Genomic DNA, 23,255 nt, shown 5'->3' with positions numbered 1-23,255 from the left:
TCTTACTTTACAGCATTTTTCACACCTGCCTAAAACATTTGCACAGTACTCCAGAACACAATGGGGTACAAATTTGTAATTCACAAGTGGGTCAAAGTCTTGCTTTGGTCTAGCCCCGAGCTACTTACCAGTAACAGTTATGCAGGTTTCCCCACGAACTGTGCCAGTGGGGTACACGTTAAAGATGCACTTGTAACAGCCAGCATCGTTTGCGGTTAGAGGGTTGAAAGTAATGGCACTGGCATCTGGCTGAGCCACAGATATGTACTGTCTAGCTGTGGTATCAGGCTCGGGAGGATCATCCTGGGTGTAAATGATTACCGTCTCATTCCTCCTATTCTCCCATCTGATCTGGCGCAGACTCTCTTCCCGCGACAAAGTCAGATTGCATCGTATGGTAAGTGGTTGATTCAGTGATGCAGTTACTGTCTTTTGAGTTATGACTTTACCTGAAACATTAAAATACAGAGTGAGATTACACTTGTGTGTTACACATTATTATTATTTTTATTTTTTACACCATTTGGAAGTCCCAAACTTATTGTGAGTTTTGATCTCTGTCCATAGGTTTCCCATTCACCAATGTTTTAAAACAAGACTTATTACATTTGATGAGTGAATGTGGTCTGAATGGGAGCTTTGACAGTTAATTTATAGGTATCCATCTGGCAGTTGGTAGTAAGTCACAAGTAAAATCTGATGCAGATAATGTTACCTGATTGTATCTCAAAGAGGCGTCTCCTGAGATATTAAGAGATGAAGCGGCTTCTTCCTGACAGATACTGAGAGAGAGATCCCCATTTTCCCTTCGTTCAAATCTTATCTAAAGACACACCCGTTCGCATGGCTTCCCCTTAACCCATAACCTCTCTGATAACAATAACGGTATTTGTTGCTTTAACTCCTTATTTATGTTTTCAGACTTTTTTCCTCTCCAAAGCCACTCAGCGACATTAAAAACTGGACATACTGTTTTATGCCCCATGTGTAAAAACAACCCAGTAGAGCTAGGATTGTAGTTGTTTTTCTGACCACAGAAAGTGAATCTAAAGCTCTCTATTAAAAGGAAGTGCATTGAAGAAGAAAAATGGAAGGCACTAGAGCACAAGCATTGTAGGTTTCTATGCAGCAATGTGTCTGAAGTCAATTCCTTGGGATGGTTCTAGATTGACAAATTAATATGCTGCCATCCACCACACAAGTATGATAGGCTGAATGTGAATTTGTAACCTCTAAAGTAGTCTGCAATCTCTTTTTCCAGACAGAACGGTTTACAGGGAGTACTGGGTTCTTAGTTACACAGGATGTGGTTTTGCTATAGTCCCTTCAGTGGAGAAAACAAAACATACCTTGTATCCTGCACACCAGCATTAGCGATACACAGATGAGCGAGCATCGGTGAAGCAAACCATCGAGCATTTTAGTCTGTCGAGGAAGAAGGAGACATACCATGATTATTTCTTTCAAGTATACGTATCAGTTAATACTCGACATGTCTATGGATCTATCTGACCAAACCGATGAGTTACATGAAGTGTAAGAGTTGAGTTATATGACTTACACGAGGTGTCCAGTTATCTTTTAAAACCACTGTCTGTGTACTGTCCTCAGTTCATTCAGAGGTCATAGAATTATAATATGCAATTGAATTTCCCATTATTTAGAGATTTATGTTTTTCTATCCTGTTTTATAGGTCCTTCCTCACTGGCCAAGTAACACTGCCCAAACAAGCAACAAATCCCCTAAGCCCAAATAAATAGGGCCTTGCGCATAGGCTATTAGTACCCAGAGGAGTTGTGTCAACATAACAGGCACATACATAAACAGGCTGAGCTAAGCCACTTTCGTATTGGCACTCAGAGCGGGGTAACACCGTCACACATCCTGGTTTTCACACTACAGCCGAAACAAGCAGGGTCGACCCAGGGTCACAGAAGCAAATACAGAATGTGCTGTGTGGCCTTTAACAGGATGTGCTGTTACAATGACCATGAAGAAAAGCAACCTTAAGTCAAAGTTTGGGAATCAAAACCACTGCCTGTTTTGCAGTTTTGTTTTGTTTTTCTTCCCCAGAGGTATTTTATTACCACCTGAAACAGCTGCCCTCTGTAAATTTGTCAGTGCCCCATTTCCTGTGGCAACGTCCTTCCGAAGTGAGGGATACTGTGTGGCTCACGGAGCACATACAACACGAACACAGAACATACACATGGGCAATGTCGCTCCACGGTCATCTCAATCCTGGACAGATGCTGTGAAAGACAAATCTCTCAAGACACAGTTTTCTGTTCTGCAGAATGTCTCGGTCGTTGGTCAGATTCACCCTTTTCCTGTTCCAAAAAATCAAGATTATCACACCTTCCAGGTAATTAAACTGGGAGAGGTTTTGGTTATTAATTGTAGAACCAGTAAAATCACACTTTTTCTGGTAAAAGCAAATGGAAAAAGTGAAAATCTGTTGAATTACCTTCCAATTCCTTCAGGACCCTCGTTTCTGAAACCTAGAGAATATACAACATCGACATACAGTGAGGGAAAAAAGTATTTGATCCCCTGCTGATTTTGTACGTTTGCCCACTGACAAAGAAATGATCAGTCTATAATTTTAATGGTAGGTGTATTTTAACAGTGAGAGACAGAATAACAACAAAAATCCAGAAAAACGCATTTCAAAAAATGTATAAATTGATTTGCATGTTAATGAGGGAAATAAGTATTTGATCACCTATCAATCAGCAAGATTTCTGGCTCCCAGGTGTCTTTTATACAGGTAACGAGCGGTAACTCTCTTAAAGGCAGTGCTCCTAATCTCAGCTCGTTACCTGTATAAAAGACACCTGTCCACAGCAATCAATCAATCAATCAATCAGATTCCAAACTCTCCACCATGGCCAAGACCAAAGAGCTGTCCAAGGATGTCAGGGACAAGATTGTAGACCTACACAAGGCTGGAATGGGCTACAAGACCATCGCCAAGCAGCTTGGTGAGAAGGTGACAACAGTTGGTGCGATTATTCGCAAATGGAAGAAACACAAAATAACTGTCAGTCTCCCTTGGTCTGGGGCTCCATGCAAGATCTCACCTCGTGGAGTTTCAATGATCATGAGAACGGTGAGGAATCAGCCCAGAACTACACGGGAGGACCTTGTTAATGATCTCAAGGCAGCTGGGACCATAGTCACCAAGAAAACAATTGGTAACACACTACGCCGTGAAGGACTGAAATCCTGCAGCGCACGCAAGGTCCCCCTGCTCAAGAAAGCACATGTACAGGCCCGTCTGAAGTTTGCCAATGAACATCTGAATGATTCAGAGGAGAACTGGGTGAAAGTGTTGTGGTCAGATGAGACCAAAATCGAGCTCTTTGGCATCAACTCAACTCGCCGTGTTTGGAGGAGGAGGAATGACCCAAAGAACACCATCCCCACCGTCAAACATGGAGGTGGAAACATTATGCTTTGGGGGTGTTTTTCTGCTAAGGGGACAGGACAACTGCACCGCATCATAGGGACGATGGACGGGGCCATGTACCATCAAATCTTGGGTGAGAACCTCCTTCCCTCAGCCAGGGCATTGAAAATGGATTGTGGATGGGTATTCCAGCATGACAATGACCCAAAAAACACAGCCAAGGCAACAAAGGAGTGGCTCAAGAAGAAGCACATTAAGGTCCTGGAGTGGCCTAGCCAGTCTCCAGACCTTAATCCCATAGAAAATCTGTGGAGGGAGCTGGAGGTTCGAGTTGCCAAACGTCAGCCTCGAAACCTTAATGACTTGGAGAGGATCTGCAAAGAGGAGTCGGACAAAATTCCTCCTGAGATGTGTGCAAACCTGGTGGCCAACTACAAGAAACGTCTGACCTCTATGATTGCCAACTAGGGTTTTGCCACCAAGTACTAAGTCAAAGGGGTCAAATACTTATTTCCCTCATTAACATGCAAATCAATTTATAACTTTTTTGAAATGCATTTTTCTGGATTTTTTTGTTGTTATTCTGTCTCTCACTGTTAAAATACACCTACCATTAAAATTATAGACTGATCATTTCTTTGTCAGTGGGCAAACGTACAAAATCAGCAGGGGATCAAATACTTTTTTCCCTCATTGTAGGCAACCCCTAACCTGCTCAGAGTATCATTAGCTGGAATCTTCCAAACATGATGACTTTATTCAATTCCCATGCTGCAAGTCATTATATTTATACAGCATCATGTAAGGGTTAAATCGTGTAGGCTTTGCAATTAATTAGCTGAGCAGCCAGAAAAATAAATGAATATGGAAAAAATCTAACGGATTGCGGGAAGGAGCCGGGGGGTTCATAAACAGAAACTGTAAACAGTCCTTTAGAAGTTTTAATAATAACAATACAATTACAAATCAGTATGACACAGGTAATAAAAATGCTTGTGGTTAGCTACTATATCGGTCTGGCTGCAGATCATTTTTGTAGGTCTGAGCAAACAAGCCAGTTTCAAATGTTTTAACTGCTACTAGTTGAAAGACCTAACACACAGCCAAAGCCCTAAAATTAATGCTTCAAGTGCTTTTTACAGGAGAGTTTATGACTGTTACAGTTAAAACCACAGCAACTTACGGTAATGGCCAAGGGAAAGCTGCCTTCATCACACGGTCAAGTGTTTTTTATTTATTTATTTTATCCTCAATCATGTGTTGTTTATTTTCTTGAAGAGTCTTAGTGTTACTAAGTGCCATAAGGTGTTATTTCCTTAAACAATAAGTCCGTTTCATGCTGCACTAATACCTTGGATACCAATACTGAGGTTCAGGCATTATTAACATGCCAAATTAAATCACACCCTATAATATTTGAAAAGGATAATATAGCTGTACTTCTTTGGATTTAGATTGAAAGAACAAGCAACTCATTGTTTGCATGTAGGCTACATATTAGTCTGAACAAAATTAATCAATAGATTTTTACAGGCAAATTCAAGTGTTACATGTTTTTAATCTGCAATTAAGTTAAGCGTTCTGATTTATTTGGCCTTTTTTTACAGAATATTTTCTTCATATTGTCATTGTAAAGAATCTGTAACAGGCAGTGCCAGGGGAATCTAATGTGGCATCTGCGTGTTTTTTCAAACTCTGGCACAGACAATTTGCAGGGACTTGAATGTTATAAATACGGTGTTCAGTTCTAATAAGCAAATGTATACCACCCATAAGATTCACAATATGCCTCCCTTATAGTACAGGCGAGTTAGAAAATATGTGGATGGACTTTGAAGTGCAGTAGGTGTTATCTCGGATTACATTAAAATGCATCAACAACTATTAACGGTTCACACAATGCAATTAGTCAAAACCACAAATATGGTAGTGCTTGTTTAGATGATAGAATTTGAATCTGTGGTTTTAACAGTCTGTCATTAAGTAGGTGTTTTCAGAATTGTTGACTGTTCTCTTTCCCTTTTGAACACACACCTGCAGAAATGCGTCAGTATATATGCATATGAGCTTCTTATTCTACTACCAATACATGCCCACCAGCAAAGCCATAGACGACTGGAATAATCTTAACACTGGGTATTCTTACAACCAACAATATAAGAAGTTTGTCTAGACTGATTTAACCTAGTCATTAATTAGGGTTATTTTCCAACACTACAGTTATGACAACCATACACTCTATAACAATTACTCTGTACATGTTTTGTTGTTGTATTTTTACAATCTTGTACATCTTATTTTAGTATTTTTTGCAGAGAATATATATTTAATATAGAATATATGTAAGCACTTTTGCTACAAAAAATCTCCATCCAGAAATAAAAAAATTACTCAGACTGGATAACAGATGTGCTCAAGGAATGACTTCGGCAGACATATAAAAGTGAGTTGTTTTAGATACTGTGCAGATGCTAGACAAGAGACTGGGTCTTAATGTGTTCAACATGGAGAGGTAGTGTGGTATGGAATGACAGAAGTGTTTCTGTGAACAGGTTTTTACTAACAAGCAACATCAGTGCAGTAAGTATAATCCAGTGATGTAATAATAATAATAATATATTACTGACACACCAAAATCAATATGAACGGAGAAATTTACAAAAAGAATGTAGAATTCAAATAAAACCAGACAGGATTGAAACACAGAAAATACATTTGGTTTCAATATGGTCTGGATCTCCGACATATGTTGTGTATGATATATAGTTTGAGCACACCTGGCTAAAAATATGTGTTCACACTTTTTAGTACAGAGGAAAACTAGTATGCAGTTTATTTTAGAACAACTACAATAATAAAGACAACAACAATTCAAAGTTTAACAAAAAGGTGCAATTGTAGAGTGTAGGACTCTGTAGACTGCAATGTTGCTTAATTTTGTATAAATTGTGAGGTTTCATTTTAATATTCTTCCATTCTTTCTTTATAGGGAACAGTAGTACAATTGTACAGCACTATACACATACACAAACACACACACACACACACACACACACACACAACACCATTCCAGTTCAGTTCTGGAACTGGAAATTAACACAATGTCAACCATCTGCAGCTCTGGTGTATGACATATATTCTCACAATTTGCTTTCTGTTGGGATGGAGACGTTGGTTGCCCTTCTGATTTCGCCAAGGCACTTCTGAACAATTTAATTTACAGAAACGAGGGTCCTGAAGGAATTGGAAAGTAATTCAACAAATTTTCACTTTTTTAATTCACCGTCCCTGACCCTTATGACTCCTGAACTACCTTACCGTGCCGCCCTTTGTTAGGAAAATGCTTCGAGACACACCAAGATCCCGCTTCCTCTAACAGCTCTGTTTCCAAAATTGAAGGAAATGATTAAGTGAATGTATTTTTAAGACTTTATTAAAAGGACATTTCCTTACAGTGTCCCATACACACTGAGAGTACTCCCCTATGGGGGAGGGATGAGTGACCACAGGGTTGAGGCTAATGAAGAGATCTCTTTTAAAATCAAGATTCAAACAGGACAATATGAAAATGTTTGGCAGAAACTAAATGAAAGGAAAATGTTAAATAAATAATCTATCCCTTCTCTTTCTCCCCGTTGGGCATTGAAAAAGTCTGGTTCTGCCTGTAATCAGAAAAGTAGAGGAAAAAAAACAGAGTCTGCTTTAATAGAACAGAGATGGGATGCTGTCCAAGGCGACACTGTCAAGGCCAAGTAAACTCTGTTATGAAATAAGGGGTAGAAATACTGCAGTTTAAACCGATAACGAGGAGAGAAAGGCATAGAGCTTCTCAGGGAATGACTACGAAGCTCTGAATCATTAACCTTCTCATCCAGATTTTAGGACTGCTGTTACAATTACATACGCCTGGGTAAGAGGACCGTGCACTTGTTGTCTGCCTCCTCTTGTAAGAAACACATTTGTAATTATTTTCAAATCCCCAAGCCACCATTCTCTTAATGTTGTCTGGATGCGTGTTAAAAACAAAGCACAACGTTTCTGCAAAGTTTAAAAGAGCAGACGAATTTAGAAAATACAAGTTATTTATGTATAGAGACAACACTATGCTCCTAGATAGTGGAAATGCCCCAAAATAACCACTGTTTTTATGTGGAATTGGGAGTACACCCTTTTGTTTTTTAAATACAATTTTGTTAGACAATACATCTTTGTACAGACATTTCGGGATGCCTGCTGAGAAAAGCACCCTATATAGGAAAAATATGTTGCTGCTGCTTAGACCAGTCAAAGTCCACCCCTTGTCAGTAGGCACCAGCCAATGGTTTCTCCACTGTATGCATGTTTAGTGTAATTTATCAGAGGAGGGTCCTAAAGGAGTCTGGCCTCCTAGTCAATATTGCCAGTATACCAGGTATTCTCTCAAAACTGTGAGGCCATACAAATGTACATACAAGGTGGAGTCTAGCTAATTTGTATTACGTTTCTTCACAGTACTTCAGTGTAAATGAAAAAAGGAAACCACTACAGATCTAGTGCACTTACAGCGCAGTCGGAAACCTGAAGAAATCACTGGAATTAAAACAAGCGTATTGGTGAATGTTAAACATTTTGATTTCTCTCTCTCCATCTAATTATGACATTCATTTAATTTTGGGGGGGTTGTTTATTTGTGTGGCTCTTGTAAGTCTCCCCTACCCTGTTCCGGAATTACATGGTGTCTGCACTACATCATATGACATTATGGTGAGGTCTGTGATGCTTATAATTATACAAATCCCCTCGATGTTGATGTGAAGATGGAAGTCAAGTACCAGCCTGTCTCTGTAACTCCTTACTTGCCACCCGATGCCCATGGAGGGACACACCCTGTCTGCATTGGATCAGATCGCCTTCCTAGGAACCGCTAGACCACGTGCTGAATTCCTGCCTGATTAAGTGTCCCACAGACTGCCCACGGACAGGAGTGCTCCTGGGAAGGCTGCGAGACTAATGAGGCCTTAAACAAGGAAACAAACCTAAGCCGTGGAAGGCAGCAGATGCTTATAGCGGTTAAAGATTCCAAACACTGAGCTCATCAGCAAAGGTAATGCCAGCTACAGTGGCAGCGATGGCAGTGTTGGTCTCTTAACTGAAGCTGGACCAAGTAAATGAGAGGTTAACTGAGTTGATTTGGGACCAGGAACTTGTACCATCAAAAACAAAAAGCGGTCGGTTCACAGAGCACTGCTGCAAGACAGGTCAAACTAGAAGAAAACGTGGCTGTCCCAGACCAAGATGTTCAGGGTTGAAGGTACTGATCCATAGTAGATCTGTAGTAGTCTGTAGGCTACCCATAGGTTAAGATACTGCGATGGTCAATTCAAATTGCATGAGGACTGCTTAAACACAAACCTAAGGAAAAGTAGCTCTTCAGTGGAGAGAGAAGAAGGTTTATGAAGGTATTGAACTAGCTGAAGAACAGAGCCCAGAAATCTAGCAGAGAAACCCTTTGTGCAAAACTACATTTTATTCTTCCTTAAGAAATCCAATACTTATTTACAAGCCAAAATTGCATTATAATAATAATTATTATATTGTATCTGAAACTTACACATTTGCTGCCATTGATTTTGCCAATTGTTTGCAGCTTTCTCCTGGCAGGTTAAGAATTGTGTCTCTCTAACCAACGTAACAAAACGTCAGCGACTACTACTAGCAGGAGCAATACTTAAATACACAACCCATTGTCTGTAACAAATGAACAAACAAAACAAAAACGTTGGATTAAAATAAACAATTATAAATGGAATAAAAAGTAAATAAAATGCATTCATGAACAGGTTTAGCCACTTGATTACTGTACTTAGGTTTGAAAAATTGCCAGTCCTGGCTGTTTTGTAAATATGACAGTGGCTTTTCCTTGGCCAGTTTCCCTGTGCCCATTTTTTGGCATTCATGGAGTCAATGATTAAAAGATTTAGCTTGGGAAGAGCAGTCTGAAAAGCCAATTATTCTAATTAGTAGAATAACTATCACAACAGGATATATTTACTTAAACTCCTACAAGAAGCATGGTAGCTACAGTACAGCCTGGGGCAGATTTTTCCAAGACTTACCACCCCAGCTCCATCACCTACCACTGTGTTTTCTGCAAATAATTACAGCCTTACTAAAGTGAAGAAAGAAAAGTGACAACACTTTTTAAATGCTCATACTGTACATATAATATATACACACCATTACATTCTTTCAACCATATGATTATTTAGCAAGCAATAGTCAAGTTTTCTTTTAGGATATTTTGTTAGCAAGCTACGGTTTATTTTTTAAATTGTATATATATATATATTGCATCTTTATCAAAGTATGTTGCAGAACACTAGATTTGAATATATAAACTTTTTCTAACTAGCCAACTACAAAATAGATTTAAAAATACATGCATATTTTGATTTCAACCCCTATTTTTTTCCCCCTCATAGCATTGACTTAATGAACTAGTCCAACTATTCGTTTTAGGAACTTGAGACCATTTAATTTTTAAGTATACCCATTGTCACTGATAATGTATTTAGATTTGAGTTAGTGTTTTTCAATCACAGCACCATCCGATAAGCGTAACAACATTTTTCCAGTCTTTTAAACTGCGGTCACACATTGCTCTTATTTTTAGCTCAAACTATAGATTACATTTTGACCTACCTTCTTCACCATGGTGTGCTGGTTGCAAGAATGAACCACGTCCTGAACGAAATATCCTTAATGCTTCCCAAAGCCATGTTTCCGAGTTAGTATAGGAACAGCGTTTAAAACGTCCCGCCCCTTCTTTATAAAGCACACATTAGCCTCTGAGTAATGGCTTGCCTGCAGTTTCCTATGCAGTTAAACATTGCGATATTACTACTACTACTACAAATAATTACATTTCATAAAATGCATATAATATGTTATAACGCAATTCGTTTTATGGTCTGTAAAATGTGAATGTAGTATTAACATCAAAGTATTCATATTGTAGGATTACACGTATTGCTACCAAACACGCCTTTTGAAAAATATAATTTGTGTTTTCAAGTGTATTTAAAACGTTTTACTATACGGGTGTGTGTGTTTTCCTAATCAGATCAATGAAGCAGTACTGATCAAATGTGCGTTATGATTGGCAACATGAGTGTTGATACGAATTGCTGACTTGATTAGGAACAGCTGTACTTATGAAGGTGCTAACTAATTAAAATAACAGAAAAAGCATAAACATTAAAATATATTCAATATGCATACTAGTACTGTATTGTTATATTGGCACATTAAGCCTATTGAACTGGTAGTTTGGCATAACATGAATACTTATTAATATGACATTAATATAATTAAGTTATCGTTTCATATAATCTTTGGTTGTATTGTGTTTGTTGAAAGTCTCTTGTGTGAGTAGCTTTTAAGTCAGATACATTCAACTACATATAGAAAAGCAATGCCAGTATTTTTAAGGGAATATTTCAGTTTTAAGTTGACTGTGAAGCATGATATTTCACCTGTTTTTCAGATTTGTATTTTGCAAGTTGAGGCTGACCTCTAGTGGACATTTATAACATTGTATGGCCCACAGCAATAACAGTTTGAGTTTTGCAGGCACTGAACTTGTTTGGACTGTATCATGTTTTCCTTTGCTATCAGCACAACAGACACTAATACATTTAATAATTGCAAATTAGTTAAATTAGATTGTTAAGGAGTTGGCTGCAATACAGACTTGTACTGAAGTGTTATATCTTAAATTACGGTAGTTTTAAAAGTTCCCAGTTTGTAATGTTTTCACTTTAAACACTTAATAAAAATGCACTTGTTGTGAAAGTTCTTAAATCATTGCTCCTTCTAATGTTGTAATAAGCTCACAGTTGTATTTTTTTATTCATAGAAAGCAAATCAATCTTGATGTAATAATTATGCATACATTGAATTTCATAAGTATTCACCTCCCCAAGGACTTTTGGAAATTTTGTAGTATTTGGAACTGATTTGTTTTTAATTAATTACAAATAATATATATTTTTTAATGATCTACAAATAAAAAAGTGTGCAATTCAAGTGTCACGTGACCTCAGATTAAATATTTCACTCTTCAAGAGACCTTGGACTGGACCTTTCAGCAAGACAATGATCACAAAGACTCACAGCTGTAATTGATGCCAAAGGTGGTTCTATTCAGGGGTGAATACTTACGCAATTAACACATTTCAGTTTTTTATGTTTAATTAGTTTCACTATATATATATATATATATATATATATATATCTTTCCAGATCCTTAAGGGGCAACGCATCGCAAGACGGTGTCTCTGTCTCTTGCTCTATATGGTATCACGACATGGTGTCTGGGGCTGTATAGGCGGGGTTTTCTGAAGAAGAAACCCTACATAGGTAGGGGGGAATGGGGCAGGGAGGCAATTTATTATTTATACAAAAGTTTATTAACATATAAATATGTACATATATGTATAAATGCACTTTGCAGGGGTGACATGGAAAAGAGAAGCTTTAGATTGAAGCAAGTAGAAACATCTTGGGGAGGCAGTGGATCCATATAGGCTGATGGTGATGAAACACACATATTTATATATATACAAACACAGACATATATATATATATATATATATATATATATATATATATATATATATATATATATATATATAAACAGTAAAACAAATAAAGACAGTGATGTGAGGAAAAAGGGTACTTTGGGGCAAGATGTTGGGAGGGCAGTTAAGCAAGAATACAGTTAAGTTCAAGGCATCAAACATTTCAAATTCAAATTTACATTATACAAAGCAATTGAAAGTATAATAGATTTTACAACTTCCAATTTACACAGGTAAGTACAGTAAGTGAGGTCATACGTCCTGGAAAGTAAAAGCAAAGTGCTGTCAAGATGTTAGGTCACAGTCAAGGGCTACGGGAGAGGGAGCAAAGGGGAAATCAATCAATAATGCAAGTATTAGTAACACAAGAAGCATGGTAAAATGTTGTGAAGTGTTATCTTACAGGGGATTAAAAAGACTAATATTACATGTCACTGATTCTCTGTAGTGTTGTTCAGAAAGTTGGCCTTGACAGATGTGATCCAACGTGTAAACTGCATTCAGTAATTCAGAACAATACCCTGAAATGGTAAAAATATGAGACAAAGTCAAGCACTAGACAATATAAATCAGAGTAATAACACATTAATGAACGCAGGCAAAGCAATCAGCCTAATATAAATGGTGGCAATCCTAAAAGGATTTATTTGCAGTACCTAATCTGCTGTATTACAATTAACACCTACATAATTGAATCAAGAAATTGCATTCTGTATTTAATCATAAAATAATAAAGTTCCTGGCAACTCAAACCCAAAATTTCAGTCCACTGGTTTGTTAATATTGCAATGGAGCCTTTCACAATTTAAAGTCACTCTCAATCATTCTACAGCATCCTCAATATATTAAATCCTGGTACCCTATCCATTGGCAATGCAGTTAAAACAGTATTTCATATTACTGAATTTCTGAATAACAGGATTCCAGGTGGGTGGTTAACTGGAGAAACAGTTATTCATCAGAGTTGTACACAGACAATCAACTCACCGTTTACAGCTGGAAGAAGCCGAGTCCATCGTCCTGGATCTTTTAAACAGCAAAATCAAAAGAGAATCATTACTTTTATTATTGACTGATCTTTGCATGTTTTCTCCTCCCCTCTAAATGTCACTTAAAACCCTAGAATAATAACCACAGTTCTTCATGGCACAGTATTCAATCATATGGTGTTCACTGCTAGCTCTCAAAAACTGCTATCACTTTTTGAAACATAAGATCATTTCACTATAGTTGACAAATAGAAATTGGGATTTGCACTCCGATTTACACAGAAATAAAACTTAATGGCTACTTAAATCCTCAAAAATATGTGCATCTTCAGTATACGTAAACAGATGTTGGCGGGAATGAGAATGCTGAAATGACAATTTGATAAAAAACGAATGGAAACACGTTTGTGCTCAAATCAAGGGCACATCTGAGGTGTAATAAAGAGATCTGAGATTCCAGGATCAAAGGTTGCAGGGAGAAACAGTGAAGGAAAAAAGTCCCAGAGTAGAGAAAAGGCCAATTTCTGATCTTGAAGATACAATACTCTCATTGAACATTATTTTTAATATGCTCTTGTTTTTACACAAAGGTAAACCATTTAAAGCTGAAAGAATCTCAAAAAGGCTTACATGTTTTCTTTATCGTGTTGCCTCTCATTCACAGGAGAGCCATAGGCATCAGGCTTTCCATTTGGTAAACCTTTGTCATAAGTGTAGCTGCAATTATACAAGAGTTGACACATAATTTAATTACTTTATTAGTAATTTAGGATTTCATTATGTAGAACTCTAATTTGAACACAAATTGTTTGATCATAATGGTATAAGTAACTATTTTGTCTAAGTAACTAATCAAATGTATTGTCCCCAGAAATGTATTTAAACCACAGTTAAACAAAGGAAAATAGGTAAATACAGAGTGCTGAAGGCCCAAAATACACAAAGCAAGCTGTATATCATAAAAGCTTACAGATTTCCTTTAGGTAGTGTCTTCTCCAAAGGCGAAGGGGGTATCATAAATATTCCACTTGAAATATCATCATCATCAGTAGAACTGAAATTATAATGGAATTTAAATTAGGCAGATGACATGTATACATTTTCCTAGTATTTCATGCAATTGTATTTCAGCCCCAATAAACCTGTAGCAGAACATTGAGTTCATTGTGGCCAAGACTCCCACTATTCCACATTATTTAATTTCTGAATAACAGGATACCAGTAGGGTGGTAAACTGAGCGAAATAGTTCTTCATTGGAGTTGTATACAGATAATCAACTTACCATTTGCAACTGGAAGAAGCCGAGTCCATCATCCTGGATCTTTTAAACAGCAAAATCAAAAGAGATTCATTACTTTTATTATTAACTGATCTTTGCATGTTTTGTCCTCCCCTCTAAATGTCACTTAAAACCCTAGAATAATAAGCACAGTTTTTTTATGGCACAGTATTCAGTCATGTGGTGTTAAAGTTAATTACTATTTAAATGCTCAAAAATACGTGCATATTAAGTACCTTATATGTAAACACAGATGTTGGTGGACATGAGAATACTGAAATTACAATTTGATAGAAACCAAATGGAAACACTTTTGTGCTGAGATCAAGGGCACATTTGGGGTCACCAAAATATCTGAAATTCTAGGATCAAAGCTTGAGAAACAGTGAAGAAAAATAGTCCCAAACTAGAGATAAGGCTAATTTCTGCAGAGACATAAGACATTCACATAGATTATGAAGGAGAAGACAAATATAGAAGATCAAACACAAAGGCAGGGCCCACTTCTGGAGTTATCCATCTCATCTTAAATACACACAGAAAACAAACTCACATATTTTTAAATGGTGTCCTCTTTCTCACAGAAGAAATTGTTATGCAACATTCACCATTCAACAGATGATGCCCAGAAGAACTGAAATGAGAATTAAATGTAAACAAGACAGAGAAAGTACATGGCATTTCTACATATTATACATAATTTAATATTGACCAAAGCTTACAGAATGAAATGAAGGGTGAATTGATATTCTGCTAATACTCGATATTGTACATCTTCTGTAGTTACTTCATAATAAATAACTTCAATTAACAGCTACCAGGTTTACAAGATAAGCCTGAAAATATTGATCATCATTCTTCATAAATGCACTCAAGTTCAACACAGCAAAGAACTCCTATTTAGTAGATCTGTTTTTAACGGTTGCATATCCCCCTGAGCTCAATGACTGATGACAATTTTGTCAGAGGCATGTTTCATTTTAGATATTTCACTGTGTACTTGTTAGGAAAAGCATACCAATTATTTTGTATAGAAATCATAGGTTAAGTGGCTTACTGCAGCGATGAGGAAAATTACCTATTGTTTTTGGATGGTGTTTTACTCATTAAAGGTTCTTGGCATACAGCATTAGATTGTGGCTCCACAGGGAATTGCTTTCTAAAATTAACAGTAACAAGAAAAACATGGGTAAATTAATCAATTGTTGGTCATTTTAATTTCTAAACAAAAGTTTAAGAAGTTACATTTATTTTATCTCCTTCTCTTAGAGAATGACCATGTTACATAAGACCTAAGTGGATTATTTGTATCCAAGGCAACCTACAGGTTTTACAATACCATATAATCAAAACTTAATACATTTACAACATTTATAACAAATTAAAATAAAAGTATGCAAACAAAGATTCCTTCATGGTGATCCAATTTAATGATTCTGTTAAAGATAAGTGCACAGTCAGAAAGACAGTTATTCGGTAACATACCTGTCTTTTACACATGCAGCTCCCGAGGATGTTTCTGTGGGCACTTTCTTTCTAAACAAGAAAAACAGTAAGAGAATAACTGAATTAACTGATTGCAGTGTTTTCCAATTTTTCATGACACAGCCCTTCCAAATTATCTTAGTTAGTAATAACAGAATTAAATATAATTGTATTCTACAGTGAGGGAAAAAAGTATTTGATCCCCTGCTGATTTTGTACGTTTGCCCACTGACAAAGAAATGATCAGTCTATAATTTTAATGGTAGGTGTATTTTAAAAGTGAGAGACAGAATAACAACAAACAAATCCAGAAAAACGCATTTCAAAAAAGTTATAAATTGATTTGCATGTTAATGAGGGAAATAAGTATTTGACCCCTTCGACTTAGTACTTGGTGGCAAAACCCTTGTTGGCAATCACAGAGGTCAGACATTTCTTGTAGTTGGCCACCAGGTTTGCACACATCTCAGGAGGGATTTTGTCCCACTCCTCTTTGCAGATCCTTTCCAAGTCATTAAGGTTTCGAGGCTGACGTTTGGCAACTCGAACCTTCAGCTCCCTCCACAGATTTTCTATGGGATTAAGGTCTGGAGACTGGCTAGGCCACTCCAGGACCTTAATGTGCTTCTTCTTGAGCCACTCCTTTGTTGCCTTGGCTGTGTGTTTTGGGTCATTGTCATGCTGGAATACCCATCCACGACCCATTTTCAATGCCCTGGCTGAGGGAAGGAGGTTCTCACCCAAGATTTGACGGTACATGGCCCCGTCCATCGTCCCTTTGATGCGGTGCAGTTGTCCTGTCCCCTTAGCAGAAAAACACCCCCAAAGCATAATGTTTCCACCTCCATGTTTGACGGTGGGGATGGTGTTCTTGGGGTCATTCCTCCTACTCCAAACACGGCGAGTTGAGTTGATGCCAAAGAGCTCGATTTTGGTCTCTTCTGACCACAACACTTTCACCCAGTTCTCCTCTGAATCATTCAGATGTTCATTGGCAAACTTCAGACGGGCCTGTACATGTGCTTTCTTGAGCAGGGGGACCTTGCGTGCGCTGCAGGATTTCAGTCCTTCACGGCGTAGTGTGTTACCAATTGTTTTCTTGGTGACTATGGTCCCAGCTGCCTTGAGATCATTAACAAGATCCTCCCGTGTAGTTCTGGGCTGATTCCTCACCGTTCTCATGATCATTGAAACTCCACGAGGTGAGATCTTGCATGGAGCCCAAGACCGAGGGAGACTGACAGTTATTTTGTGTTTCTTCCATTTGAGAATAATCGCACCAACTGTTGTCACCTTCTCACCATGCTGCTTGGCGATGGTCTTGTAGCCCATTCCAGCCTTGTGTAGGTCTACAATCTTGTCCCTGACATCCTTGGACAGCTCTTTGGTCTTGGCCATGGTGGAGAGTTTATAATCTGATTGATTGCATCTGTGGACAGGTGTCTTTTATACAGGTAACGAGCTGAGATTAGGAGCACTGCCTTTAAGAGAGTGCTCCTAATCTCAGCTCATTACCTGTATAAAAGACACCTGGGAGTCAGAAATCTTGCTGATTGATAGGGGATCAAATACTTATTTCCCTCATTAACTCTCACTGTTAAAATACACCTACCATTAAAATTATAGACTGATCATTTCTTTGTCAGTGGGCAAACGTACAAAATCAGCAGGGGATCAAATACTTTTTTCCCTCACTGTATATGCACATACATCTAAATTTATCTGGATATAAAAGTTTGCAAAAGTGCTCTGATAAAGCAAAACCTTTGTGCTGGATGTCTATTTGGGCCTAATAGAGGGGTTGAGAGAATGCTAAAATCATTGCAGTTCAGACAAAGGTTGTGGATCTGTTAACTTGAAATGTGATTGCAGTCCTTCACATTTCTTAATTTGCAAGACCTTAATTCTGCTGGACAGATAATTGCTCTTTGAGAATGATGCTCTTTTCTGATTTTCTGATGAGTTCATAGCAGAATATTGAAAAACAACTTTAGAAAAATCAAGAAATGCTTTATCATAGACAAGAAGAAATCAAACAAAGGAAATATAATAATGAAAAATGTTTCCTTTAAAAAAGAAGGTGTGCTTGGTTTTAACACCAAATAAACAACCACAACATTAATCCTCTAGTACAAACAACACCATAACAGGAATTAAATTACCTGTTTCCTCTTTGTGTATTCATACATGTACAGACCAATACTAAAGAGAGGATTAACACCACGACCAGTAGAACAACAATAATGGGTACAACTGTTAGGGGAAAAAGGAACAGAAAAGAAAATATGAATATATTCATTAAGCATCTTTGAATACACATTTGTATTTCCTTAAAAAAAAACAACCATAAAGCATAAAACTTGCTGCCAATAAATGTCCTTTGTTGGTGTCTAGCTATGATCTTATTGCATGACCATTTTCTGTTTTGCTATATGTAATTCCTTTTAGCTCAGTTGCCATTCCTTAAAAAATAAAAAGCTTCATCGTTTTTGTGAAACAAATGTTGAATTGCTAAAATAAATGGTTACAAACAACTAAATTGTTTCAATATTTGAAACAGAAAGATTGAAGTAATTTGCTTATAAAGTTTGTCTACCTGACTGCTGGCTCAGATCACCATATGGTCTGGAATGCACTGAATCAGTGAAACCTGAAAGAAAGCAAAACACAGAATTACCCTATTGTGTTAGAATTCATATTCAACACTTCTATCATTAGAACGCTGGGTTCCATACTGAAACGTGCAGAGAATAACATTTCTAAATATTGCATGTTTAAAGCACATTTAACAAATGCTTGCCATACACTTCCACACTATTTAACAAATAATTAAATATTGCAGTTTTTCACAATACTGGGAGTTTACATAATTGGTTTGTTATCTGTTGACAGTTATGAAATTTGGAGTGATACTCAGAAGTTTATGTTATGTTTAACAACCCTTGATGAATAATCTGTAGGCCTATACTCAAAGCTGGAACAGGCAATAGAATTATGTAGGACTGTGAGTTGTTTCATCTGATGACCTGATGGGACGAGGTAGTACTTACCAGGTTTCATATAAAACATGAAATACGAAACACTATTTCAAGAAAATACAAATTCTCACCATCTGCAATCACTCTGAAAATCTCCTTCTTGCTTTCCAGAGCAGGTTGCTCGACTATGCACTTTATCAGCGTTTCCTTGCCTGTCAGTCTGGACACATCAATCGTGGCATTTCTAGTCACAGTAACGGTGCCATTGGGGTTGGTGACAGTGTAGTGCTGAGAATCCTCTATGACATCGTGTCTCTCAGTACTCCAGGACATGGTGGGAGGTGGTCTGCCAGTGACAGAGCAGGTCAGCAGAAAGACTTTGTGTTCACTGCCATGGTGGGGCACAGTGCTCACTTCAAAGATGGGCTCATATAGCTCTGAAAAGAGTTAGAATGGGTGGAGGACATTCACTGCACAAACGGTTTCCATATTCAACAAATAAGGAAATTACTAAAGTGTTTGCTACTTTTTGCTTCTGGTCTTAATTACACTTTTGCCTATTCTGTAAAATCAAATGACAACACCAGAGTAGATGTATTGTAAAAATATTTATATTTCTTGGATACAACATTTTAAAGCGGAAGCTAGTAACCTGTACATTACACATTTAAGAAGACAATTAATATTTTACCATAGACTGAAAGGCAGGTCATTCCTCTGATGGCCCCATCAGGATACGAGTTAAATAAACAGTTGTAGCACACCTCGTCTTCTCTTGTAACTCCTCTGATGGCTATTGAGCATTTCTGCAGGCCCACCTGGGAAAAACTCACATGTTCCCTGTAAGAGTCAGAGATTTTAGCTCCAAAGCGAGTATTATAAGTGGCGATGTTTACAGCAGACTGTCTGTTCTGCCTCTGCCATGTAACCTGCAGGACATCTTTGGGCTCCGTCAGCTCGCAGGTGAGATTGGCTGCTTCTCCCAGTGCTGCTCTGACAATCCGCTGTGTTCTCACCAGCTCTGAGGAAGCTGCAAGTAAATGACAAATAATACATACATGCAATAAACATATAATAAGTGTATGTATTCAACGCTTTTGTGTTATTATTGTGCTTGGAAATTAAAGTGATTATGATATTTCTATTTTAAAGCACAAGCTTCAGTCCCAAGCTCTTCTAGTTGCACTACCACTTCACCCAAGCAGAGTGCAATCTAAACCTACATCTCACCACTTATTGCTGTATGGATTCTAATTAGCCAATTCATATATTTTACAGTAGAATATGCACTTTGTCCTAAGCATAAAATACAGACAGGACTGTAGTGTCTTATTTAATTTAATTAAGGGCACTGTAAAAAATAATGTAATTTCTCCTCCACACTTATTGTCACATTGATTTAAATTACCGGTCTAATTTATTTACTTTTTCATACAAATTAGTTTGCTCAAAGAGAAAAATACAGACGTATCTTTAGCATTTTATTCCATTAGAATAATGTATTATAATTCCACCTGCAGTGATGTTGTATCAAAGTACAGTTCATTTTAGGTAACTTGGGAGACCTGTCCATCTGACAGCTATACTAGGGAGTTCCAACTTGATATAAAAGAGATTGTCATCAAACTTTATGTGCAACAAAATAAAATATGTGATTTTCAAGATTTCTCTTAGGTGAAAACATCCTTTTCAAACTGATTACTAGATTACTAATAATCAAGGACAAATAATAAAGTAAACTAGGTCCAAAAATCATGTTAATTTAATAATTAACCAGATCGCAGACTTCTCTCATAGCTGCATCTTAATCTGCTGAAGAAAGATTTATGCACAGAATTCTAGCTGATTATGTTTTTCTTTCGTAAAAGACAGTATTAATAATTTGAGCTCAATAATGTATTAAATGGTCACCAAACTTTCCTAAAGCTGATTTTCATGGAGGTGGTCATCAATCCTGTGTCATAATGAAATGACCTATGCATTTGAACTAATTGTAAAATGCCAAATGACAAATCAAGAATTTGAATGCATGTTGGGTTTTTAACACAATTCCTCAATCATTTGCTCACGTTTGTGGGGTAATACATGTGCAATGGTGAACACAATAGATCCAAATGTTGTGCTGAATACAAGTATGAAAGTTAAAGCATGGTAAAAATCCACATCAGATAATTCTGCAAAACACTTTTAGAATAAACCTTATAAATGCATAACATGTTACCATCTGGGAGAATTCATTAATACTTTAAGACATATTTCTATACCTATATCACATGTTCAAGTTGACTTAATTACGAGTATTAAGACATATTTCATCAGCTATCAGCTAAAACTATCTACAGTGCAGCTATAGTGAATATTTACACATAAAGAAGTATATCATAAAAGAAGCAAAAAAAAAATTGAAATTGTGAAAACATTTTGTTTTAACTACTTACCATTAGCTGTCATTGCCAATAGCCAAAACACATATTTTACCACAGGAGTCATGACGAAAACAAGAAAAATATTGTACAGCTTAAAACTAGCTTACACCATTGTTTGTCACTCAACTGCATGTGTGTGCAATTTCAAATTTAGCGCCTTCTACCTATATTAGTGCAACTATTGGAGCACAGCTACACCAACCAACCAATCACATTAATTTCTGTTTTATTATTGAAATAGTGCCAACTCAGACTACTGATACACACAAGGTTGCACTTTGTGAGTGAAATTTTAAAATGCCTCCAAGGTCATTTACCTAGATTGATCCAGTAAAAATCCAGCTGATTCAATGGGCAATTGTATATAAAATTTATGTGATATATTGTAAAAAATGTAAGTTGCCCACGACAAGGGCATTTGCTAGAAATATATTTTTATTAATAATAATATAGTATTCCATAAGAAATATACTGAAGTTTAAAACTAAGCCTAAGTATGGTGGTTCATTAAGGGCAAAGAAATTCACCACCTCTTTTTTAATTTCACTTTGCCCTTTAGGGCCACCATAGCTAACAGATGGGCATTACAAGACTGTTTCACAACATCAGACCTCAAATTCCAAAAGTGTAAAATACATAATGTTCAATTAGCTAAACCCACAGTATAATACTCAATGAAGTACATGTGAGCTTCTGAAGCAAAGAAAAAGAATAACCCTCTCATTGTATCTCTTGTTAGCATAGGCTAACTGACTTCTTGAAGAAGAACAACACATATCAACAGCAAGCCAGTGCACAGGCTCTGGTAAATTACCGTCTCTCTATGGGAATACCTCCCTTTCGCAAAGCCTGTGACATGCCCTAAGGCCATAGTATTTTTCTCTTTAAGCAAACAACTTTCTACCAAAAAGTAAATAAATTCCATACTGCAATAAGTGTGGAGGAGAGAATGTTTACAGTGCCCTCCTTAATTAAATAAAATAAGAGGGTGCAGTTGACTGTATTGCCTGCTTAGGGCAAAGTGCACATCCTGCTACTGTATATAAAATATTTGCATTGGGCAATTTGAATCCATGCAGCAAGTGGAGAGATGTATTTTTAGATTGCTGGGTACAAGTGGTAGTGCAACTAGGTGAGAGATTGGGACTTAAAGTAGAAATAACAATCACTTTAAGCACAATAATATGCAGAGGATCTATCTTCCTCACAAATGTCTTTAATATATAAATGCATTATATGTTTATTGAATGTATGGATTTATTTAGTATTTACTTGCAGCTTCCTCAGAGCTGGTGAGAACACAGCGGATTGTCAGAGCAGCACTGGGAGAAGCAGCCAATCTCACCTGCGAGCTGACGGAGCCCAAAGATGTCCTGCAGGTTACATGACAGAAGCAGAATGAACAGTCATCTGAAAACATCACCACTTATAATACTCACTTTGGAGCTAAGATCTCTTACTTTTACAGGGAACATGTAAGTTTTTCCCAGGTGGGCCTGCAGGAAAGCTCAATAGTCATCAGAGGAGTTACAAAATACTGTTTTATTAGGTTTAGTATTTAGAGGAGTTACAAAAGACTAGGCTTGCTACAGCTGTTATTTAACTCCTATCCTGACAGGGCTATCAAAGGAAGGACCTACCTTTCTGTCTATGTGTGGCAATTCGGCAGGGGGGGATTTGTTGTCCGCCACAAGCATTATTGCATGTCTCCTATAGTCGGCCACACCACCCTCTTTATGATCAGAGGAGACGGACCTCTCGTTTCAGATTAATAACCCAAGATTCCCCACAACAACTATACTTCAATTAAATGAAGAAACCAGTAGTAGACGCACTGTAAAATGGTACCTGTACACTAAAACCATACAATAAAAAACTACTTAGCATAAAATATGAATTAAACCCCAGTTTCATTCAGTAAAAGGTGAACTAAGTTTCTTTTCTAATGCAATAGTCAGGAAGTTAAATCCTAATATGGTGCCCATTCTGCCTGGCACAGTTAGTTATCAGCAAAGAAATGAAAACAAGGCAGACTGGTTGTGCAGTTGAAAGTCCTGAAGGAT

The 23,255-nt window shown here is 37.2% G+C and overlaps 2 protein-coding genes across 4 annotated transcripts in view; both read right to left on the bottom strand.

Moving 5' to 3' along the window:
* LOC136751355 (OX-2 membrane glycoprotein) overlaps window positions 1–10,206 on the bottom strand; it is a 34,880-nt gene extending 24,674 nt beyond the window's left edge. For 2 of the 3 annotated variants that reach the window (XM_066706909.1, XM_066706908.1), the window contains exons 1-3: window positions 10,095–10,206; window positions 1,350–1,425; window positions 129–449 (exon numbers count right to left, since the gene is read on the bottom strand). In XM_066706909.1, coding sequence (XP_066563006.1) covers window positions 129–449; window positions 1,350–1,425; window positions 10,095–10,106 — 409 coding nt within the window. In that variant the 5' untranslated portion in view covers window positions 10,107–10,206. Of the gene's footprint in view, window positions 1–128; window positions 450–1,349; window positions 1,426–2,468; window positions 2,489–10,094 lie in introns of those variants that run through there. The other variant, XM_066706910.1, reaches the window with a different exon arrangement.
* Window positions 10,207–12,065: 1,859 nt separating this feature from the next.
* Window positions 12,066–21,311, bottom strand: LOC136751354 (OX-2 membrane glycoprotein). Its single transcript, XM_066706907.1, has 13 exons — window positions 21,205–21,311; window positions 19,458–19,796; window positions 18,898–19,203; window positions 18,385–18,438; window positions 17,951–18,041; window positions 15,789–15,839; window positions 15,382–15,462; window positions 14,857–14,937; window positions 14,307–14,345; window positions 13,994–14,077; window positions 13,654–13,740; window positions 13,022–13,060; window positions 12,066–12,555 (listed from the first exon to the last, which is right to left on the bottom strand). Exons 1-13 carry the CDS (start codon window positions 21,254–21,256, stop codon window positions 12,543–12,545), a joined length of 1,317 nt encoding a protein of 438 aa, XP_066563004.1. The 5' UTR covers window positions 21,257–21,311; the 3' UTR covers window positions 12,066–12,542.
* Window positions 21,312–23,255: the final 1,944 nt, after the last annotated feature.

This window comes from Amia ocellicauda, chromosome 6, assembly GCF_036373705.1.
Source record: "Amia ocellicauda isolate fAmiCal2 chromosome 6, fAmiCal2.hap1, whole genome shotgun sequence".
NCBI classification, from domain to species: Eukaryota; Metazoa; Chordata; class Actinopteri; order Amiiformes; family Amiidae; genus Amia; species Amia ocellicauda.
Note: the sequence above shows the minus strand (reverse complement) of the source record. Positions and strands in the feature narration are given on the sequence as shown.